The 17,228-nt window shown below is 45.6% G+C and overlaps 1 protein-coding gene and 1 long non-coding RNA gene across 2 annotated transcripts; one reads left to right on the top strand and one right to left on the bottom strand.

Annotated features, from left to right (window-relative positions):
* Positions 1-691: 691 nt before the first annotated feature.
* Positions 692-3,765, bottom strand: LOC135829459 (uncharacterized). Its single transcript, XR_010555829.1, has 2 exons — positions 3,128-3,765; positions 692-2,125 (listed from the first exon to the last, which is right to left on the bottom strand). It is a non-coding gene; the product is annotated as an uncharacterized LOC135829459 (long non-coding RNA).
* A 3,110-nt stretch (positions 3,766-6,875) lies between these two features.
* Positions 6,876-8,429, top strand: LOC135829770 (uncharacterized). The gene has a single exon (XM_065342155.1). The coding sequence runs from the start codon at positions 6,973-6,975 to the stop codon at positions 7,807-7,809; it is 837 nt and encodes a 278-aa protein (XP_065198227.1). The 5' UTR covers positions 6,876-6,972; the 3' UTR covers positions 7,810-8,429.
* Positions 8,430-17,228: the final 8,799 nt, after the last annotated feature.

The following is a 17,228-nucleotide window of genomic DNA, read 5'->3' as shown; positions in this document are numbered from 1 at the left end:
CGATATTCGTCAGTTTTTGCTCGATCTGGGCTCCTCATTTTCTTCTCTCGATTGTCGAGTGTTGGAAATTGTTAATTCTTCCAGCACCTGGATAGAGATTTATTGCTCGAAGTCTGTGCTTCTCACATGCAATGGAACACCCGTCAATTTGAACCGTCTGGTTGTGAACCCAGCAGGAACATTCACTTTCGAGTGTCTCTTTGGTGGGCGAACGGAGGAGGGAGAGTGTGCCGATGATTTGGATACGCTTACTCCGTATTTGGAAAGTATGCTACCTTCATCGGACATGCTATTTCCATCAAATCTTGTAAATCTATATCCATGCCTATTCTTGCTATCCCGGAGTCACGAACTCTCCCAATACAAGCTTTTCAGACAACGAGCAGAGAAACTCTCTTCAAATAAAAAAAGTCTGTGACTGTGAAATCAAAGCCGTTCTGCTGACACTGCATAGCCCGTGGAGCAAACGTTTTACGTGACACTTCCGTGGCTTGCTTCAAAGCAACCTTCAACTAACTTGGAACCCCCGCCGGATGTACCAGATATGCACATGGCCCCATCCGCCCATGCTTGCCCGGGGACCGGATGACGCAATGTTTGGATTTCGTTGCGCCAGACCCCAACCTGGAGTTGCACACTCTGGGGGGGGGGGGTTATGGACTCTTGCTGTGACTGAACGTGTATAAGGATATGGATGTGCATCGTGTCTCGCTATTTGGCAGAAGAAATTAGAATTCAAATTGAGCAAGACAGAATGAAAATAAAGCACCTACAATCATGTGCTCAACCTATTCATGACGTGTAGTTGTTCTGACATCATGCCACGAGCAGTAAGGAGTGGTAGAAGTCACGAGCAGTAAGGAGTGGTAGAAGTTGAGGGAGAGTGAGTAAACCTGTAAGCGTTCAAACGTCTTAAACTTTAAAACATCTTAAAAAAACTGTTTCTAGAAAACCTCAAAAAATCATTGGATCATTTTCTTTACTTTAAAAGCAAAATGAAGAAGCGAAAGGAGGTACATGAAAACTGCTGATGTTGTATTCACGTAGGGTTCACGTAGGGTTCACGTAGGGTTCACGTAGGGTTCACGTAGGGTTCACGTAGGGTTCACGTAGGGTTCACGTAGGGTTCACGTAGGGTTCACGTAGGGTTCACGTAGGGTTCACGTAGGGTTCACGTAGGGTTCACGTATGGTTCACGTAGGGTTCACGTAGGGTTCACGTAGGGTTCACGTAGGGTTCACGTAGGGTAGAGGGAGGAAGATCCTGAGACAGACGTTAAATTGGCAGCGGGAACATTCTTGGAGCACTCCTCAATATTTTATACTGACCACGAATGATGCCAACCACGCAACAGCTTGGTTACTAACGTGAATAGCAGTAGATTAATTCTACTTTACAAGCTCAATCCGTATTCAATATCAATCTGTGCATACTATAATTCAGACTCGTACTCCCAGGAATTGAGATCTTTAATCCACGGAGTTGTCACGTGACGCAGTACCGTACGCACAGTATGCACAGACATACTGTACATAATTGCCGATGGTTCTGAAGAAGATTCATGTTCTACGGAGCAGATGGTGTCGTATACAACCATTGACGGCACGCACTAACAACAGATCATCAGGCTATCATGCCAACCATGTACAATGTACACCATTATAGGCAATGTCTGTACAAAAGCAGAATCCTTGAACAGGGCTGTTATGTGAGCCACAGAGACAGTGTCTATCCCAAGAGCAGGTAACATTAGCCACACGAGCAATGTCTGTGCTATGAGCACAACCTATAGTAGAAGCCATACGGCTGCAATCCACAGTGCGATCATAGACCAAGCACCCTTTCCGATCAGTGCGGAAAGGCTGAAATGCGAGGCTGTGGCTGCGGAATTGTATGCCAGCGCTTGCTGTTCCAGCCTGGATAGCATTTCACCTGTAAGGACTAGCTCTGCATCTCCTACTCGTGCAGCCGCGGGACCTGCAGCGGCAGCGGCGGCCGCAGCAGCGGAATCGGAATCAGACATGGACGTCGACATGGACATTGAGCCGCTCGCAGAGTCCATACTATCCGACACCGATTGCCTCGCGACCAGGCGTCTCAGCATTCGTACCATATTTGTGTTGCCCTGAACACACAGACAGAGAGAGAGGTGGAGAGAGAGAGAGAGAGAGAGAGAGAGAGAGAGAGAGAGAGACATGTTCTTGAGGGTTGTGTACTGGTTATGTCACAAAATAGACCCAGAGAGATTGAGAGAGGGAAAGAATTATAGATAGATAGAGAGTGAAGGACATATGGGTGGAGAGAGCATGTGTGAATAATTGTGTGTACTTCAAGTACGTACTGCACTGTATGTGCATTGGTGTGCGAGTGTGAGAGAGTTTGTTAAAGGGGTTGTTTGAAAATGTTGTTTTGTTATTGGCGATATTTGATCTGTTGTCTTGAGACATTTTCCAATTTCAACTTCCTCCAGCTATTACATGCCATTGTATCTGGTACAATTTCAAAAGTCCTATAATTATACTTCAAAAGTAAGTGCCTCTGTCGACCGCCTTCTAGCGGAGACTTCGAGGCTGCTGGTTCGTTTCAGGTTGATGGATCCATGCAGTCTCAGTGTTGTTCTTGGACAGGTCGCTCGACTCTAGAAAACAGTTCAATGTCGCCTTCTCTCTTTATGTATAAGGTTTTACACCGGTCCTGATGTATCCAACACTCCCTTGACCTACGACAGCTCACACCGTATTGCTTAAGGTGCACCCTTTTGGGCGGCTACCTGTACACACCATGGTTTACTGTGTCACCATGCTGCATGCCGATCACGAATACCTACATGTACATGTAGTGCATCTTGACAGTGTGTGTGTGTGTCTGTGTGTGTGTCTGTTCGTGATCGCAACATCGCTGAGACAGAGCGCAAGTGGTGTGGCCGAATTCACAGCTCAAAGTGAAATGAGGATATCGGTGTATTCAATGAAGGGGCACGACATGCATATGCACGTAGCGATGAACAAATTAATAGACTCTAAAGTATACGTCACGTGATGAACAACCAGACTCTAAAGTATACGTCATGTGATGAATAACCAGACTCTATGTATACCTGATTGCACTAATAAGCAGAAATACATACCTTGATTTTGAGGACATGTCCATTGTTGACCTTGTTCGTGTCCAAGTTGAATGCTTCATGGGTACTGGCATCTCGCACCTCACTGCTTCTTGTAGTTGCTGAATTTGCCTTCTTCACCTGCACAGATCCAACCTTCTTCACATGCACAGATCTAGCCTTATTCAGATGCACAGTTTTGCTCTTGAGATGCGCAGCTTTACTCGCTGCTGTCACGTGACAGTCATTATGCACCGTACACACCATAGCAACAAGAAGCCCGACCAGGGCAAGTGGGAAGTTTAATCGACATCCGAACACCACCATCTTGTCCCTGATCGCGATGTCTCCTTATTCTTTCAGTATGAGAAATACTAGAATAGCCAAAGCTAATCGCTTTCTGCTAAGTCCTATATTTGGGGTTTCCAAGCAAGACCCTTAGGTGACACCAGCTTCAAATATAGACTTCAAATATAGACTTTGAATTAGGGTAACTTCAACTAGTTTGAATGAGGGAAGACACTGATGGAGAAAACGTCCTCGTGAGGGAAAGAAGAAAAACGGGCACAGAAGTTCCTCCAACTGGTCACTCAGCGAGAGTCTTGAGAAATGACTTCCTACTCTCATCGGACTGGAAGGTGGTGGCCGTCTTCGAGCGCGTGAGGAGCATCGCTGCAGGCCAGGAGAGTCTTGTGTCAGTTTCCCTCCGTGCTGGTACTAGTATCTCATTGCTAAGATAGCTGTGGTAATATTAACGAGAACTGATAGATATTAGTGTCTTGAAGGTTCATTGACTGTAGCGGTCAGCCAAGGTCTGTCCCGTACTACTAGAGGTCTAGGATTAGCGAGCAGCAATGAGGTGCAGCACGCTATCACAATGCACCCTGCTATATTATTAGTGAGTATTCTCTATCTCGCCTTTTGGCTACACTGTACAACGCGGTCTGATGATCGCTAACCCGTGAAACCCAGAGTTGCAGCAGGAACATTTCCTTCTCCTTTTGTGCACCGTCCAAGGCTATAGTGCACATGTCTATTAGCGGTGCGTACTCCACTGTGATCTTGTATTGGCCCAAGCGGTGTTATGTACCATCACCGTTATACCCGAACACGGGAGATAAGATTTCTCGCTTTGATCATGGCACGCATTTACTTCTATCTAGCCACTATGCATTGCTTAGTACGGCGCTGCGCCATTTCAACTAGCGAGCCTTGCTTGTAGACACTTGTGACTTAGCAGCTGCAGCTGGGTGTTAGTGTTGAGTGGGATATTCCGCCATGATGTGGCGAGTGCGAAGCCGTTTATGGCTTACGTCTAGCTTGTAATGGATAGTGCACTAGTGCTGGAGAAGTCCACAGACGTATACGTACATGTACCATAGCATTATCAGGTGCCAGGAATTAGGAAAAGCGAAGTGTTGTGAATAAAATTGACCATAATCTTGATACTCAATAAACTGAATGTATCTTAGACGCATATACCACTGCAGCTAGTAGCTATGGATTCATGCAGCAAGCCGTTCAACGAATACTTAGTCTTCCACATTATAGCCGCACACTGTTAACCGTTGTATCCGTATAAATGATTGACGTTGCGTTTGTTCTACATAATCATTGTAATAAGTATAGCGTCATGACGGTACGGTCACACGCGAGAAACCAGTACTCAGGACAAGCACGGGTAGTGAGTACTCTATGAACAAAGCACTGAGCATGGAGTGGTAGTCACGCTATTGCCTGATGATTCCTCCCTGCGAAAATCATCATTCAGAAACTAAAGCACCCCCAGCCTCTAGCCTCCTGTCCTTAAATTATTGTGCACGAGAAAATCATACATGTACATGTGCATGGCTGCCAAAAGTCAGCGAGACAACACGAGACAACACGAGACAACACGAGACTCAGACTACCTGAACCGACGTTGCATTTCGACCTCGGAATAGAAAGTTGAAACTCGGATGTTGAGCCAATAATAACTAGAGAAAGGAATGGAACATAATGGATACAATAGGAGTAGGAATATACAATAGGATTATACGATAGAATATACGATAGGAATAGGACATTCTATGCAGTACATGGGCTTGCATTAGTGGCCGTAAAACCTGCGTGTTTGATAAACACGCTTGAGACTAGACCATGCAGCGATAATGTACAATCATGTATGTGCGAAGGTGCGTAATTCGAACCCACCCCGAGGGACGATTGGAACGGACATCCCCTGAGCACAGCCTACAAGTACAATTTATATCGTTCAAGCACATTCTCCCCCTGGCCTGGATTACCGTACCTGGATGGATGGTGACACTAACAAATCAACAGAAGTGGGTACATTTCGGGTACAGTGAACTTCGCTTATAACGACACTCGGCGGGGCATCAAAAAGGTGTCTTTATTCGCGAAGTGTCGTTATACCCGAAGTCTCATTATTATGACAGTGGGATGGGACTTTGCTCTCTGCATGGAAATTCTGTCGTTATTCGCGAATTGTCGTTACATCCGCAGTCGTTATTAGCGAATTGTCGTTACATCCGCAGTCATTATTAGCAAAGTTGACTGTAGATTTCACCAGTGTTCGATGTATTCATATTAATAAGGAAGAGTAGTAGACTGCAGGGACTTGCTCGCCACAAGCTTTGTATGGCCTTGCTGATTTCAGTGCTTCGAGCGGGGTTTACGAAGCATAATCCATAATAGGCTATCCGACATATCCCTGTACCGATCGTGATTACTTAAAACTACATGTACAATCATGTTCGCGTACACGGACCGGGGCATGATTAACGCCACATAATATTATTATTATGTACCTGATTGTATACGCTTCCTATCACAGTATACTATTATCAATTTATCATGGATACGTACAGTTTCACCACAGTCCATGTACAGTTTCATCACAGTGACTCCATGTACAGTTTCATCTACGTCCATGTACAGTTTCACAGCGTGTACACTACACTAACACATTCCTCAGGTCATCATTAACGACAAGTGCTATTCAACGACTAGACGCTTAGAAAAACAGTTAGATTTTACTGTGAGCTGATAATGTCGCTAGACCCGCACTGGGGCTTCTTCTTTCAGCCTATCACGACGTAAGCCGTGCATGGTTAGTTTAATACCTGGAGAAAGATGGTTCTTGAGCGTACTGGCCACTACCGGGACTAAGGGTAGGTCAGGCAGAATGGGAAGGTTGGTAACACTATTCCACGCTTCGTCTTTAAAAATTCACTGGGTCTCGTTAGGGGAGCGTCAACATAGCGATTGTTTTCAACATAGCGGTTGTGTTCAACATAGCGGTTGTTTTCTGATGCTAGCTTGATACAAACGATTGAGGCACACCTCCACGGAACGAGCTGTTAGATAGATAGCCGTGTTTGTTTCTGGTGATGGGAGAGTGGTATGTGAATTGTACAGCTATGTTAGTAAGCGATGATGAGGGATTGTGTCAATGTTGGATATTATTCTAAGACAGCTTCCCTGGCTTCGGTATTAGGACAAACCCGCCTGCGCGATGTCCTGCGAGTCACAGCGCGAGTCCAACGTGACAAACCTTCAGCCTCTAGCAAATTCCGTATGCCTTGCGGGGGAGGATAAAAGCCCACACCAGCCCTATGTTCTGGGAAATTCTTGTCTCTGGTTGCCGAAGTGTCTTTCTTCTTGCTTTTCTCCAACCTTTAATCTTGGTGAAAGTTCCACAGGCTAACGCAAACCAGTGTTGAACACCGCAATCTACCTTTGCGTCTTGCCTTGCTGAGCTGAATGAGCCTGACAGCAGTGGTGGCTCGTCCTTGAACTCGATAGATATTTTTGTAGGTTTCACAAGTATAATTGGTTATCTAATTACGAGGGTTCAGTTAGTAAAGATGAAGACGTTTGCAGTGACAACATCCCATGTCGTAGCTATCCTATGTCTTCACACATCTATGCTATACATAACATCATCGTCGGCTCGTGACAGCGAGACGTCATCAGTGCTGATCGAAATTCTACGTCAGCAGCTGAAGGATGCTGGACATGAGCCATCACCACAGCAGATCAAGTTGTTACGTCATCACGTGCGTAGCTCTAGCGGTAGCATGAGTAGTATGAGTAGTATGTCTGGACCAGCGCAACCACCAGCTCAGCCTCAACCTCAGCAACCAGCCACACAAGCCCCGGCGCCACCTGCAGCCACACAACCACCCGCACAGCCACCCGCACAATCACCCGCACAACCACCCGCTCAACCTCAACCAACGCAAGCGGCACCCCCTTCTCAAGCACCACCAGCTCAACCTCAGCCGCCGCCAGCTCCACCAGCAGCCCCTGCTGCTCCTCCCGGTGGTGGATCGATCTCGATCTCTGAGTCAGATTCTGATGCTGATTCGCTATCAGCGGAATCGCGCAACGACGCTGCTGCTGCTGCTGCTGCTGCTGCTGCTGCTGCTGCCATACAGATGCCTGCAGGAGTGAGTAGTTCACTATCTCTGGATACAGATGATGAACCTGAGCTGATGTTGACGTCACAGTTATTACGTAACCTCGAACTGAGGGCGGTGGAGTACTACCTACAGCATAATCCTGAGTTTCAAGGTATCCGCAGCAGATTAGCATCCACAGCAGCTACTGCACAGGCATGGAGCGTGGGACGTATCACGGGCGCTCTTCTAGCTGCTATGTGCGCTATTTACGTTCACCTTCCAGTGTCGTCGTTGCTATAACCACCGGTGGTAGTGGATTAAGAACAAGTCCAACTAATAATTGCACGTTTACTAGTTTAAAGTTAGCTATTGTCTTGACGACTTGAGGTGTCACTTCTTGTGCACACTTGCTGCTGCATTATGCATTCTTAATTAAGTGCGACACGTGCGTAACATTGCTGTCAAAACTTGAAGCCTTGACATGACTTTGAAAGGATCACATTGCGACTCTGTAGCATGTGTTCGAGGACAATACACCTCTCGAGAAGCGTATGTGCTTATTGTGTTAGAAAAATAAGAAAACACAGAAAATACAGAAAACACAGTCATAATTATCCGACACTGTATATAATATACTTGAAGAACATAAACTATCATGTACATGTACATTATGATCGCAGACTTCAGTACGTTAGTGATTCTCCACTTTAACAGTAATTCTAACTGTCGATTTTATCTATGTACGTCATGTGAATATTAATTTTTGTGAATTTGCAAATCACGGATTATGCTAATCATATCGCTCATTCCAACACTTGTCTCCATCGCCGTATTCTCCAACTTGTATCTTTTATTGGCATTGATAAAACAAAACACACTTTACGCGTGTAGTTCTGCACCATTGGTGGCTCAATGCTTTCGATGCAAAAGCTTGTGGCTTGAGGCGATGGTGTTGAGTGATGTTATGTCAAGCCAGAGGCGATGGTGTTGAGTGATGTTATGTCAAGCCAGAGGCGATGGTACATGTATTGAGTGATGTTATGTCAAGTCAGAGGCGATGGTGTTGAGTGATGACATTGTTATGTCAAGTCAGAGGCGATGGTGTTGAGTGATGACATTGTTATGTCAAGTCAGAGGCGATGGTGTTGAGTGATGACATTGTTATGTCAAGTCAGAGGCGATGGTGTTGAGTGATGACATTGTTATGTCAAGTCAGAGGCGATGGTGTTGAGTGATGACATTGTTATGTCAAGTCAGAGGCGATGGTGTTGAGTGATGACATTGTTATGTCAAGTCAGAGGCGATGGTGTTGAGTGATGACATTGTTATGTCAAGTCAGAGGCGATGGTGTTGAGTGATGACATTGTTATGTCAAGTCAGAGGCGATGGTGTTGAGTGATGACATTGTTATGTCAAGTCAGAGGCGATGGTGTTGAGTGATGACATTGTTATGTCAAGTCAGAGGCGATGGTGTTGAGTGATGACATTGTTATGTCAAGTCAGAGGCGATGGTGTTGAGTGATGACATTGTTATGTCAAGTCAGAGGCGATGGTGTTGAGTGATGACATTGTTATGTCAAGTCAGAGGCGATGGTGTTGAGTGATGACATTGTTATGTCAAGTCAGAGGCGATGGTGTTGAGTGATGACATTGTTATGTCAAGTCAGAGGCGATGGTGTTGAGTGATGACATTGTTATGTCAAGTCAGAGGCGATGGTGTTGAGTGATGACATTGTTATGTCAAGTCAGAGGCGATGGTGTTGAGTGATGACATTGTTATGTCAAGTCAGAGGCGATGGTGTTGAGTGATGACATTGTTATGTCAAGTCAGAGGCGATGGTGTTGAGTGATGACATTGTTATGTCAAGTCAGAGGCGATGGTGTTGAGTGATGACATTGTTATGTCAAGTCAGAGGCGATGGTGTTGAGTGATGACATTGTTATGTCAAGTCAGAGGCGATGGTGTTGAGTGATGACATTGTTATGTCAAGTCAGAGGCGATGGTGTTGAGTGATGACATTGTTATGTCAAGTCAGAGGCGATGGTGTTGAGTGATGACATTGTTATGTCAAGTCAGAGGCGATGGTGTTGAGTGATGACATTGTTATGTCAAGTCAGAGGCGATGGTGTTGAGTGATGACATTGTTATGTCAAGTCAGAGGCGATGGTGTTGAGTGATGACATTGTTATGTCAAGTCAGAGGCGATGGTGTTGAGTGATGACATTGTTATGTCAAGTCAGAGGCGATGGTGTTGAGTGATGACATTGTTATGTCAAGTCAGAGGCGATGGTGTTGAGTGATGACATTGTTATGTCAAGTCAGAGGCGATGGTGTTGAGTGATGACATTGTTATGTCAAGTCAGAGGCGATGGTGTTGAGTGATGACATTGTTATGTCAAGTCAGAGGCGATGGTGTTGAGTGATGACATTGTTATGTCAAGTCAGAGGCGATGGTGTTGAGTGATGACATTGTTATGTCAAGTCAGAGGCGATGGTGTTGAGTGATGACATTGTTATGTCAAGTCAGAGGCGATGGTGTTGAGTGATGACATTGTTATGTCAAGTCAGAGGCGATGGTGTTGAGTGATGACATTGTTATGTCAAGTCAGAGGCGATGGTGTTGAGTGATGACATTGTTATGTCAAGTCAGAGGCGATGGTGTTGAGTGATGACATTGTTATGTCAAGTCAGAGGCGATGGTGTTGAGTGATGACATTGTTATGTCAAGTCAGAGGCGATGGTGTTGAGTGATGACATTGTTATGTCAAGTCAGAGGCGATGGTGTTGAGTGATGACATTGTTATGTCAAGTCAGAGGCGATGGTGTTGAGTGATGACATTGTTATGTCAAGTCAGAGGCGATGGTGTTGAGTGATGACATTGTTATGTCAAGTCAGAGGCGATGGTGTTGAGTGATGACATTGTTATGTCAAGTCAGAGGCGATGGTGTTGAGTGATGACATTGTTATGTCAAGTCAGAGGCGATGGTGTTGAGTGATGACATTGTTATGTCAAGTCAGAGGCGATGGTGTTGAGTGATGACATTGTTATGTCAAGTCAGAGGCGATGGTGTTGAGTGATGTTGGAAAATAACAAAACTGTACTCTACAATGTACTTGTGTGTTAATTAGGGGTGAAAGTTAGGGGTGAAAGTTAGGGGTGAAAGTTAGGGGTGAAAGTTAGGGGTGAAAGTTAGGGGTGAAAGTTAGGGGTGAAAGTTAGGGGTGAAAGTTAGGGGTGAAAGTTAGGGGTGAAAGTTAGGGGTGAAAGTTAGGGGTGAAAGTTAGGGGTGAAAGTTAGGGGTGAAAGTTAGGGGTGAAAGTTAGGGGTGAAAGTTAGGGGTGAAAGTTAGGGGTGAAAGTTAGGGGTGAAAGTTAGGGGTGAAAGTTAGGGGTGAAAGTTAGGGGTGAAAGTTAGGGGTGAAAGTTAGGGGTGAAAGTTAGGGGTGAAAGTTAGGGGTGAAAGTTAGGGGTGAAAGTTAGGGGTGAAAGTTAGGGGTGAAAGTTAGGGGTGAAAGTTAGGGGTGAAAGTTAGGGGTGAAAGTTAGGGGTGAAAGTTAGGGGTGAAAGTTAGGGGTGAAAGTTAGGGGTGAAAGTTAGGGGTGAAAGTTAGCACTGAGATCCCGAGTTCGAGTACTCTGATTTTCTCCGATCGAATATTCGAGTATTCGAGTATTCTTGATATCCTAAAAATCGCACGCCAACCGCCTCAAAAACACACGATACAACCCTGATTGAACCGATTGGAAGTTCTTTTCTCGGGTGTATTGGTTGGTGGGTCATTTGGGCTCTCTCTACTCGTGAACAAAATGTTCACCACACAGTCGGCACATCAATATCCGCTGACTGCTGCTCTGAAACTGCAGACTTCTGTGGTAAATGTATGTACCATGTATGAGCGAGTACTCTGATTTATTCCGAGTACGATTATATTCGAAAAATCCAAACGAGTATTCGAATATTCGGTATAATTGTTTCACCCCTAGTGTTAATGTGTGCGAGCACGTGACATGTACATGTGCATGATGTACGCTGTATCTCAGATTCTGTTGAACAGGCATACACATAAATATTATGTACACCGGTATTCATCAAAGTAACACTGAGACGAGTCGATGCCACTGCTACACTAATGCATGCCTGAATGTAACACTGAGACGAGTCGATGCCACTGCTACACTAATGCATGCCTGAATGTAACACTGAGACGAGTCGATGCCACTGCTACACTAATGCATGCCTGAATGTAACACTGAGACGAGTCGATGCCACTGCTACACTAATGCATGCCTGAATGTAACACTGAGACGAGTCGATGCCACTGCTACACTAATGCATGCCTGAATGTAACACTGAGACGAGTCGATGCCACTGCTACACTAATGCATGCCTGAATGTAACACTGAGACGAGTCGATGCCACTGCTACACTAATGCATGCCTGAATGTAACACTGAGACGAGTCGATGCCACTGCTACACTAATGCATGCCTGAATGTAACACTGAGACGAGTCGATGCCACTGCTACACTAATGCATGCCTGAATGTAACACTGAGACGAGTCGATGCCACTGCTACACTAATGCATGCCTGAATGTAACACTGAGACGATGCCTTAGCCACTAGTACTACGACACTACTGCATGCCTTAGCCACTGCTACACCAGTGCATGTCTGAATGGTACTTTCTATGAATTAAATTATTTCACGAAGAGACACATCAAAAATGGATCCCGGATGAGGAACCTTGGTACAGAATCTCCAGACACTGTTCCCAACTCTTACTGAAAAGTATCGATGGCAATGGACGCGCAACACACTCCCGTAGGCGTAGGGTATTCTTGAGGCGGAATGCCCGTCACTGCCTACGTGCATATGCATACTCTGTCTCTGACGGCAGGTCAGACTTAGAGTGCTCAATGACAGTACAAAGTGCAATAAGAGTGCTGACAGATCATCACTACAGAGCCGCCGACACAGCCACACACACCACACACACACACGCGCGCGTGCGCGCGCACAAGGTCCAGTTCATTTACTTCATGATACACTGTAGATTGACTCAAGAAAGTCTGAGTAACAACGGATACGTTTCCTTGGTGAAGACTCAACCGCTTCAATCGTGTACTAGCTCCAGTGCATCCCAGAGCACTGTTGTTGAGCACACTCTGCGGTGGACGGGATCATGCCTCCTCCTGTGTACATGTACATATATAGGCATGCAGCCTTCATTGTCTGGTCACACCGTATGTAGAATAGTGTAGCGCAATGCCAATAAGGGATATCGAAACGCTGGGCGTCTCTACGCGTAGATCTACTGAGAGTTACAGAGGTGCAGCATGACCGGTATGAAATCATCACACAGCCGGTGAGGCAATGGACGATGAGCATCAGAACATGATTGCTACGTGAAACACAGCACTGGTAGATCTACAACCCAGTCACCGAGTCACCGAGTCACGTGGTGCTACTAAGATGGAGCTCTACTCTACACAACTATTTATACCAGTACACGGTCATATGAACTGTAATGAAGATGTCACGTGGTGTATTGTTGACAGTATGTATAATGTATAATGTATAATGTATAATGTATGCATTCTACTACTTCATGTAGTCTACTGTTCCGAGTACTATTCCAGGTACATGTTGTTTGATGAAATGCACAATTATTTCGCCCTACTACTGCTCCCAGTACATGTCCAGAACGACAAAGGGCAATGCTAGTTTTCTGCTAGTGCTACTCTGAGCTGCCTATGCAATCATCAGGCAACATGAATTTGGATCCGATGCTATTGCCAGTATTGGCACTGAACACACACTCTCTCACCACACTGCGTGAATCTTCCGGTGTAGACTCTACATTATTGTAGTAGTGATTCGCCAGACATGCACAACGGATGTGTGCAAGCGGTTGACCGTGTCCACACGTACACACTACTGTCCTTCTATGCCAGTACTGGCAGTAGTGTGTACTAATGCTGGTAACAGTAGTTGTGAGCGATGTAGATGCGCTGTACAAAGCTGTCCCATTTGTAGAGGTATTGAGAGGTATTCATATCCGCCAGGTGCATCAACAACGATACAGTTAGAGGAGAGTATTCACTGGAGATCTCTGTGGCACGTCCACTCTAGTTTTCACAATCTTTATCGCCCACATTCGTGAAATAAAAACTTTGGAATGAAGGACGACCGCCAGCCGCCAAACCCATTCGTTAATTATGAATGTCACAACGGCCGGAGAAGGCCTAGACCAGTGATAGCGCCAGAAAGAAAGTGAACCCCACACTTCTCTTCGTGGTACTGCGCTTATGACCGTGTGGGTATAAGACCTGGATAAGACCTCTTCCCGTACCTCATTTCTCACGGAAAACACTGTAGTAGCTTTCTGTCTTGTAGCTCAGTGGCTCCCTGCATTTGTGACTGTGGTCGAAGATATTATTCTGCCTAGACGAGTTCGTTCTATTCTAACTGAACTCTCCCCTCCATCTAGCTACTATTTGCCGAGAGGGTTGCGCTGAAACAGACGTCAGCATTGGAACGTAACTACGACTCAGAGTACGAGTGGAAAAAGGTGTTCTGTTCAGTGGAACTCGCCTGAAAACCAGTGGGTTGACTCGGAAGCACCTCAGCACAGAAACGGACGCAAAGTTGGCAACACAGTCTGTTGCCCGTGGTTGTGTCTATACAAGTGCTGTGAGCATCCTACCAGACTGTCAGAAAGGCTTCCCTGTCCAGGATCTCGTCTGTCCTCAGTGCTTGAACACGAGTGCTGGAACCTTGCTGCGGAACAACCAAGAACGGAGTAGTCTGTTGTCGTCCCTCCCCTGGTCACGTGTGGGATCTCGTCAGTCCGTACTGGTTGCTTATACCAGATACTGCTTCAGGTTACGTATACAGAGGAGGTTTCTGCAGGCTATTCATCGTGTTGCCAATATCAGTGTGTGAGTGTCTTAGTGGAATCACCCCTATACCGATTATTATCAGTATGAAACTAGCGTTCACGTTCGTAGCCCTGCTGCTGGCTGTGATCTGTACGCACGATGAATCTGACGTCAGTGCACTCAGTCTTATCGAGGTGCAAGACACACGTGACCATGACAACCTGCATAATGCCAAGAGCAAGGAGACCAGGAATGATGACCCGTCCGGGGATTGGAGGTTGACGGAAAGCTTATTCGATTTACTAAAATCTCTAACCGAACCAACAGTCGATGAACATGAAGTGAAGAAGCGGCAAGCCGCCACGCCTAATCCAAACATGATGATGAGTTCGTCGGATGATAGTATGTCAATGTCGATGTCATCTGATGATATGGCTGGTGGAGGTGCTGCGGGAGCTGGTGCGGGTGCTGGAGGTGCTGGTGCTGGTGGTACACCATTGATGGGCCAGGAGGACCCAGAGCTGATGCTGACAGGGGAGATGTTACGTACGCTCGAGGAGCAAGTGTTAGCATATTCATACAGTTCTGTGGGTACTGTATCCCCTGTGTCTATGCTATCTCTCCTCTCAGCAACCCTACTCTCCATGATCGCTATCTACCTATTTGCCTAGATTCTGAAACCAGGCTATAATGAACTATAATGTTGGCCGGTGGTCACGTGAAACTCGGACTCCCAACAGGGCAACAAGACACTTTTCTCCCATTGTAATGAAGTATTAGAAATATTTTGTTTCGCGTGTATGCTATTTATAGTCTTCGTAAAAAATTAAAAAAGTTGTTTTAAACTATTCTTCTTAACTCTGATGTATATGTGCTCCAACTGATGAATATCACAAGAAAACGTGTTTCGGAAAAGCTAGACCGATTTCGCTCTGGCTTGCATCTGCATAATTGTAATGTAATAGTCTTGAGTGCGCATTTGATAGTGTTCATAACTTTATTCAAATTATTTTCTCTACGCCGATTAATCTCCATGGTGTGTCAATTTACTTACTTACGTGTTTTCAAGGCATTTTAATTTCCTCTAGCTTTCAGTACACTCTGATGGGGACCAATATTGTTTTAGCTCTGAACTTGAACAATCATTATACGATTTTCGTAGTGATGTAAAGGAGCGACTTACTTGATCTAATGTGTTAATAATAATATGTAAAAAAGAGTAGCAACACATGAGAACGAGTTATGCAGCAACTATCCACGACTGTAACGAGATGATAAACGGTCAGAAAGTGCGATAATAGGGCACAAAACTGACAGGCTACTGAGACATTCAGGGACCCGAGACCTAGCTCTAACACATCTCCAGTGCGCAAATCAACAGCCTTCCTTTCGCTGCGCTCACCTTCCCCTCTTCGGTCCTACGTAACCATGAACCTTCCAAGTTGGAAGGCTGTTGGTTTGCGCACTGGAGATGTGTTAGAGCTAGGTCTCGGGTCGCTGAATGTCTCAGTAGCTTGTCAGTTTTGTGCCCTATTATCGCACTTTCTGACCGTTTATCATCTCGTTACAGTCGTGGATAGTTGCTGCATAACTCGTTTTCATGTGTTTCTTCTCTTTTTTTTACATTTTATTACTGGCGCAGTATCCGAGTTTAATAATAATAACAGTTACAGTTCGCATGTCACTCATGGAAGGATCTGTCAACGAAATCCAGGCAGAAGAGCCAACAAAAGGAATCTCATTATTGTTAGAACCAAGAGTAGATAAACAAGAGTGTGCAACTCGCGGATGGGTAGGCCCACGGCGGAATTTTTTGTTGACGTAATCTTTTCGACGACGCACGCGCTGCGAGTCTTTCGGAAAGTTTTCCCTCGTGCTCTTGGCCGGCTTTACACTACAAGATCGGTGCCCAGCACGTGCTCTCACACTGCTCTACGGCAAAATGCGCGTTCTTCTGAAAAAAGGTGACGTCAACAAAAAATTCCGCCGTGGGCGAGGGTGTCTGCAGATTGTGCAGGAGAGATCCGGAGTTGCACACTCTTGTTTATCTACTCTTGTTAGAACGTATCACAGTATGAACAACTTCGCAAGCGCAGCACATTTTTCCACAAGCATCAGCCATTTTTCTTGTCTAGAGCCAGTTCAAAACAGTCAGAAATGTCAATATTGGCGTGCTAATGTGTTAGTTCGCAGGTTATTGTTTGGTGGTGTTTTGCCTCGCTAGTGTTTGACTGGTGTGTTGGCCACAGAGATGAATCTGTTCAGACAACTGCATAGTGCTCCTTGCATGGTGAGCCCAGAGTACATTGTACAATGCCATGTAGATCTACCTTCCGTTCTGGTTTTGTAGACTCCGACTGCATCCGAAGGGACATGTTTTCTGGTTTTGTCATGGATATTTCTTCCGCAATCATCTGTAGTCTGTGTAGACCCCGTTTCTTTGTTCTGTACAAGGGGTAGTGCAGCTACTAGTGGCTTTCACTCTGGATCTGTCATTCAAGCCTACGAATGGGGCAGGAAATAGAGGTCCTTGTGTGAACCAGGCTTCATGGCATTGTCTAGTAGATACAGGGAATGTGCAGATAGTAACATTACATGTCACGTCTCTTCCTCTAGTTGCAGTTCGCACTTCGCTCTACGGTCTGGTACACTACCAGACAACGCGTGTGAATCTGTGCAAAACCGGTACGTGAAGTTCACACTTGTCATGCAGTCTGCGGCCCTCAGCAGAACAAAACAAACATCGCGATGTCTGTCTAGCGTTCACACGTGGGTCGACCTGTCCTGCATGTCTTTCAATGCGCGTTTGAGAAAATTAATGTCACCTTGGTCACAA

This window comes from Sycon ciliatum, chromosome 13, assembly GCF_964019385.1.
Source record: "Sycon ciliatum chromosome 13, ocSycCili1.1, whole genome shotgun sequence".
Classification (NCBI taxonomy): domain Eukaryota; kingdom Metazoa; phylum Porifera; class Calcarea; order Leucosolenida; family Sycettidae; genus Sycon; species Sycon ciliatum.
Note: the sequence above shows the minus strand (reverse complement) of the source record. Positions and strands in the feature narration are given on the sequence as shown.

What these genes read in the sequence shown, in the direction of transcription:
- LOC135829770 (XM_065342155.1), top strand. Translation starts at nt 6,973, where the DNA reads ATGAAGACGTTTGCAGTGACAACATCCCATGTCGTAGCTATCCTATGT.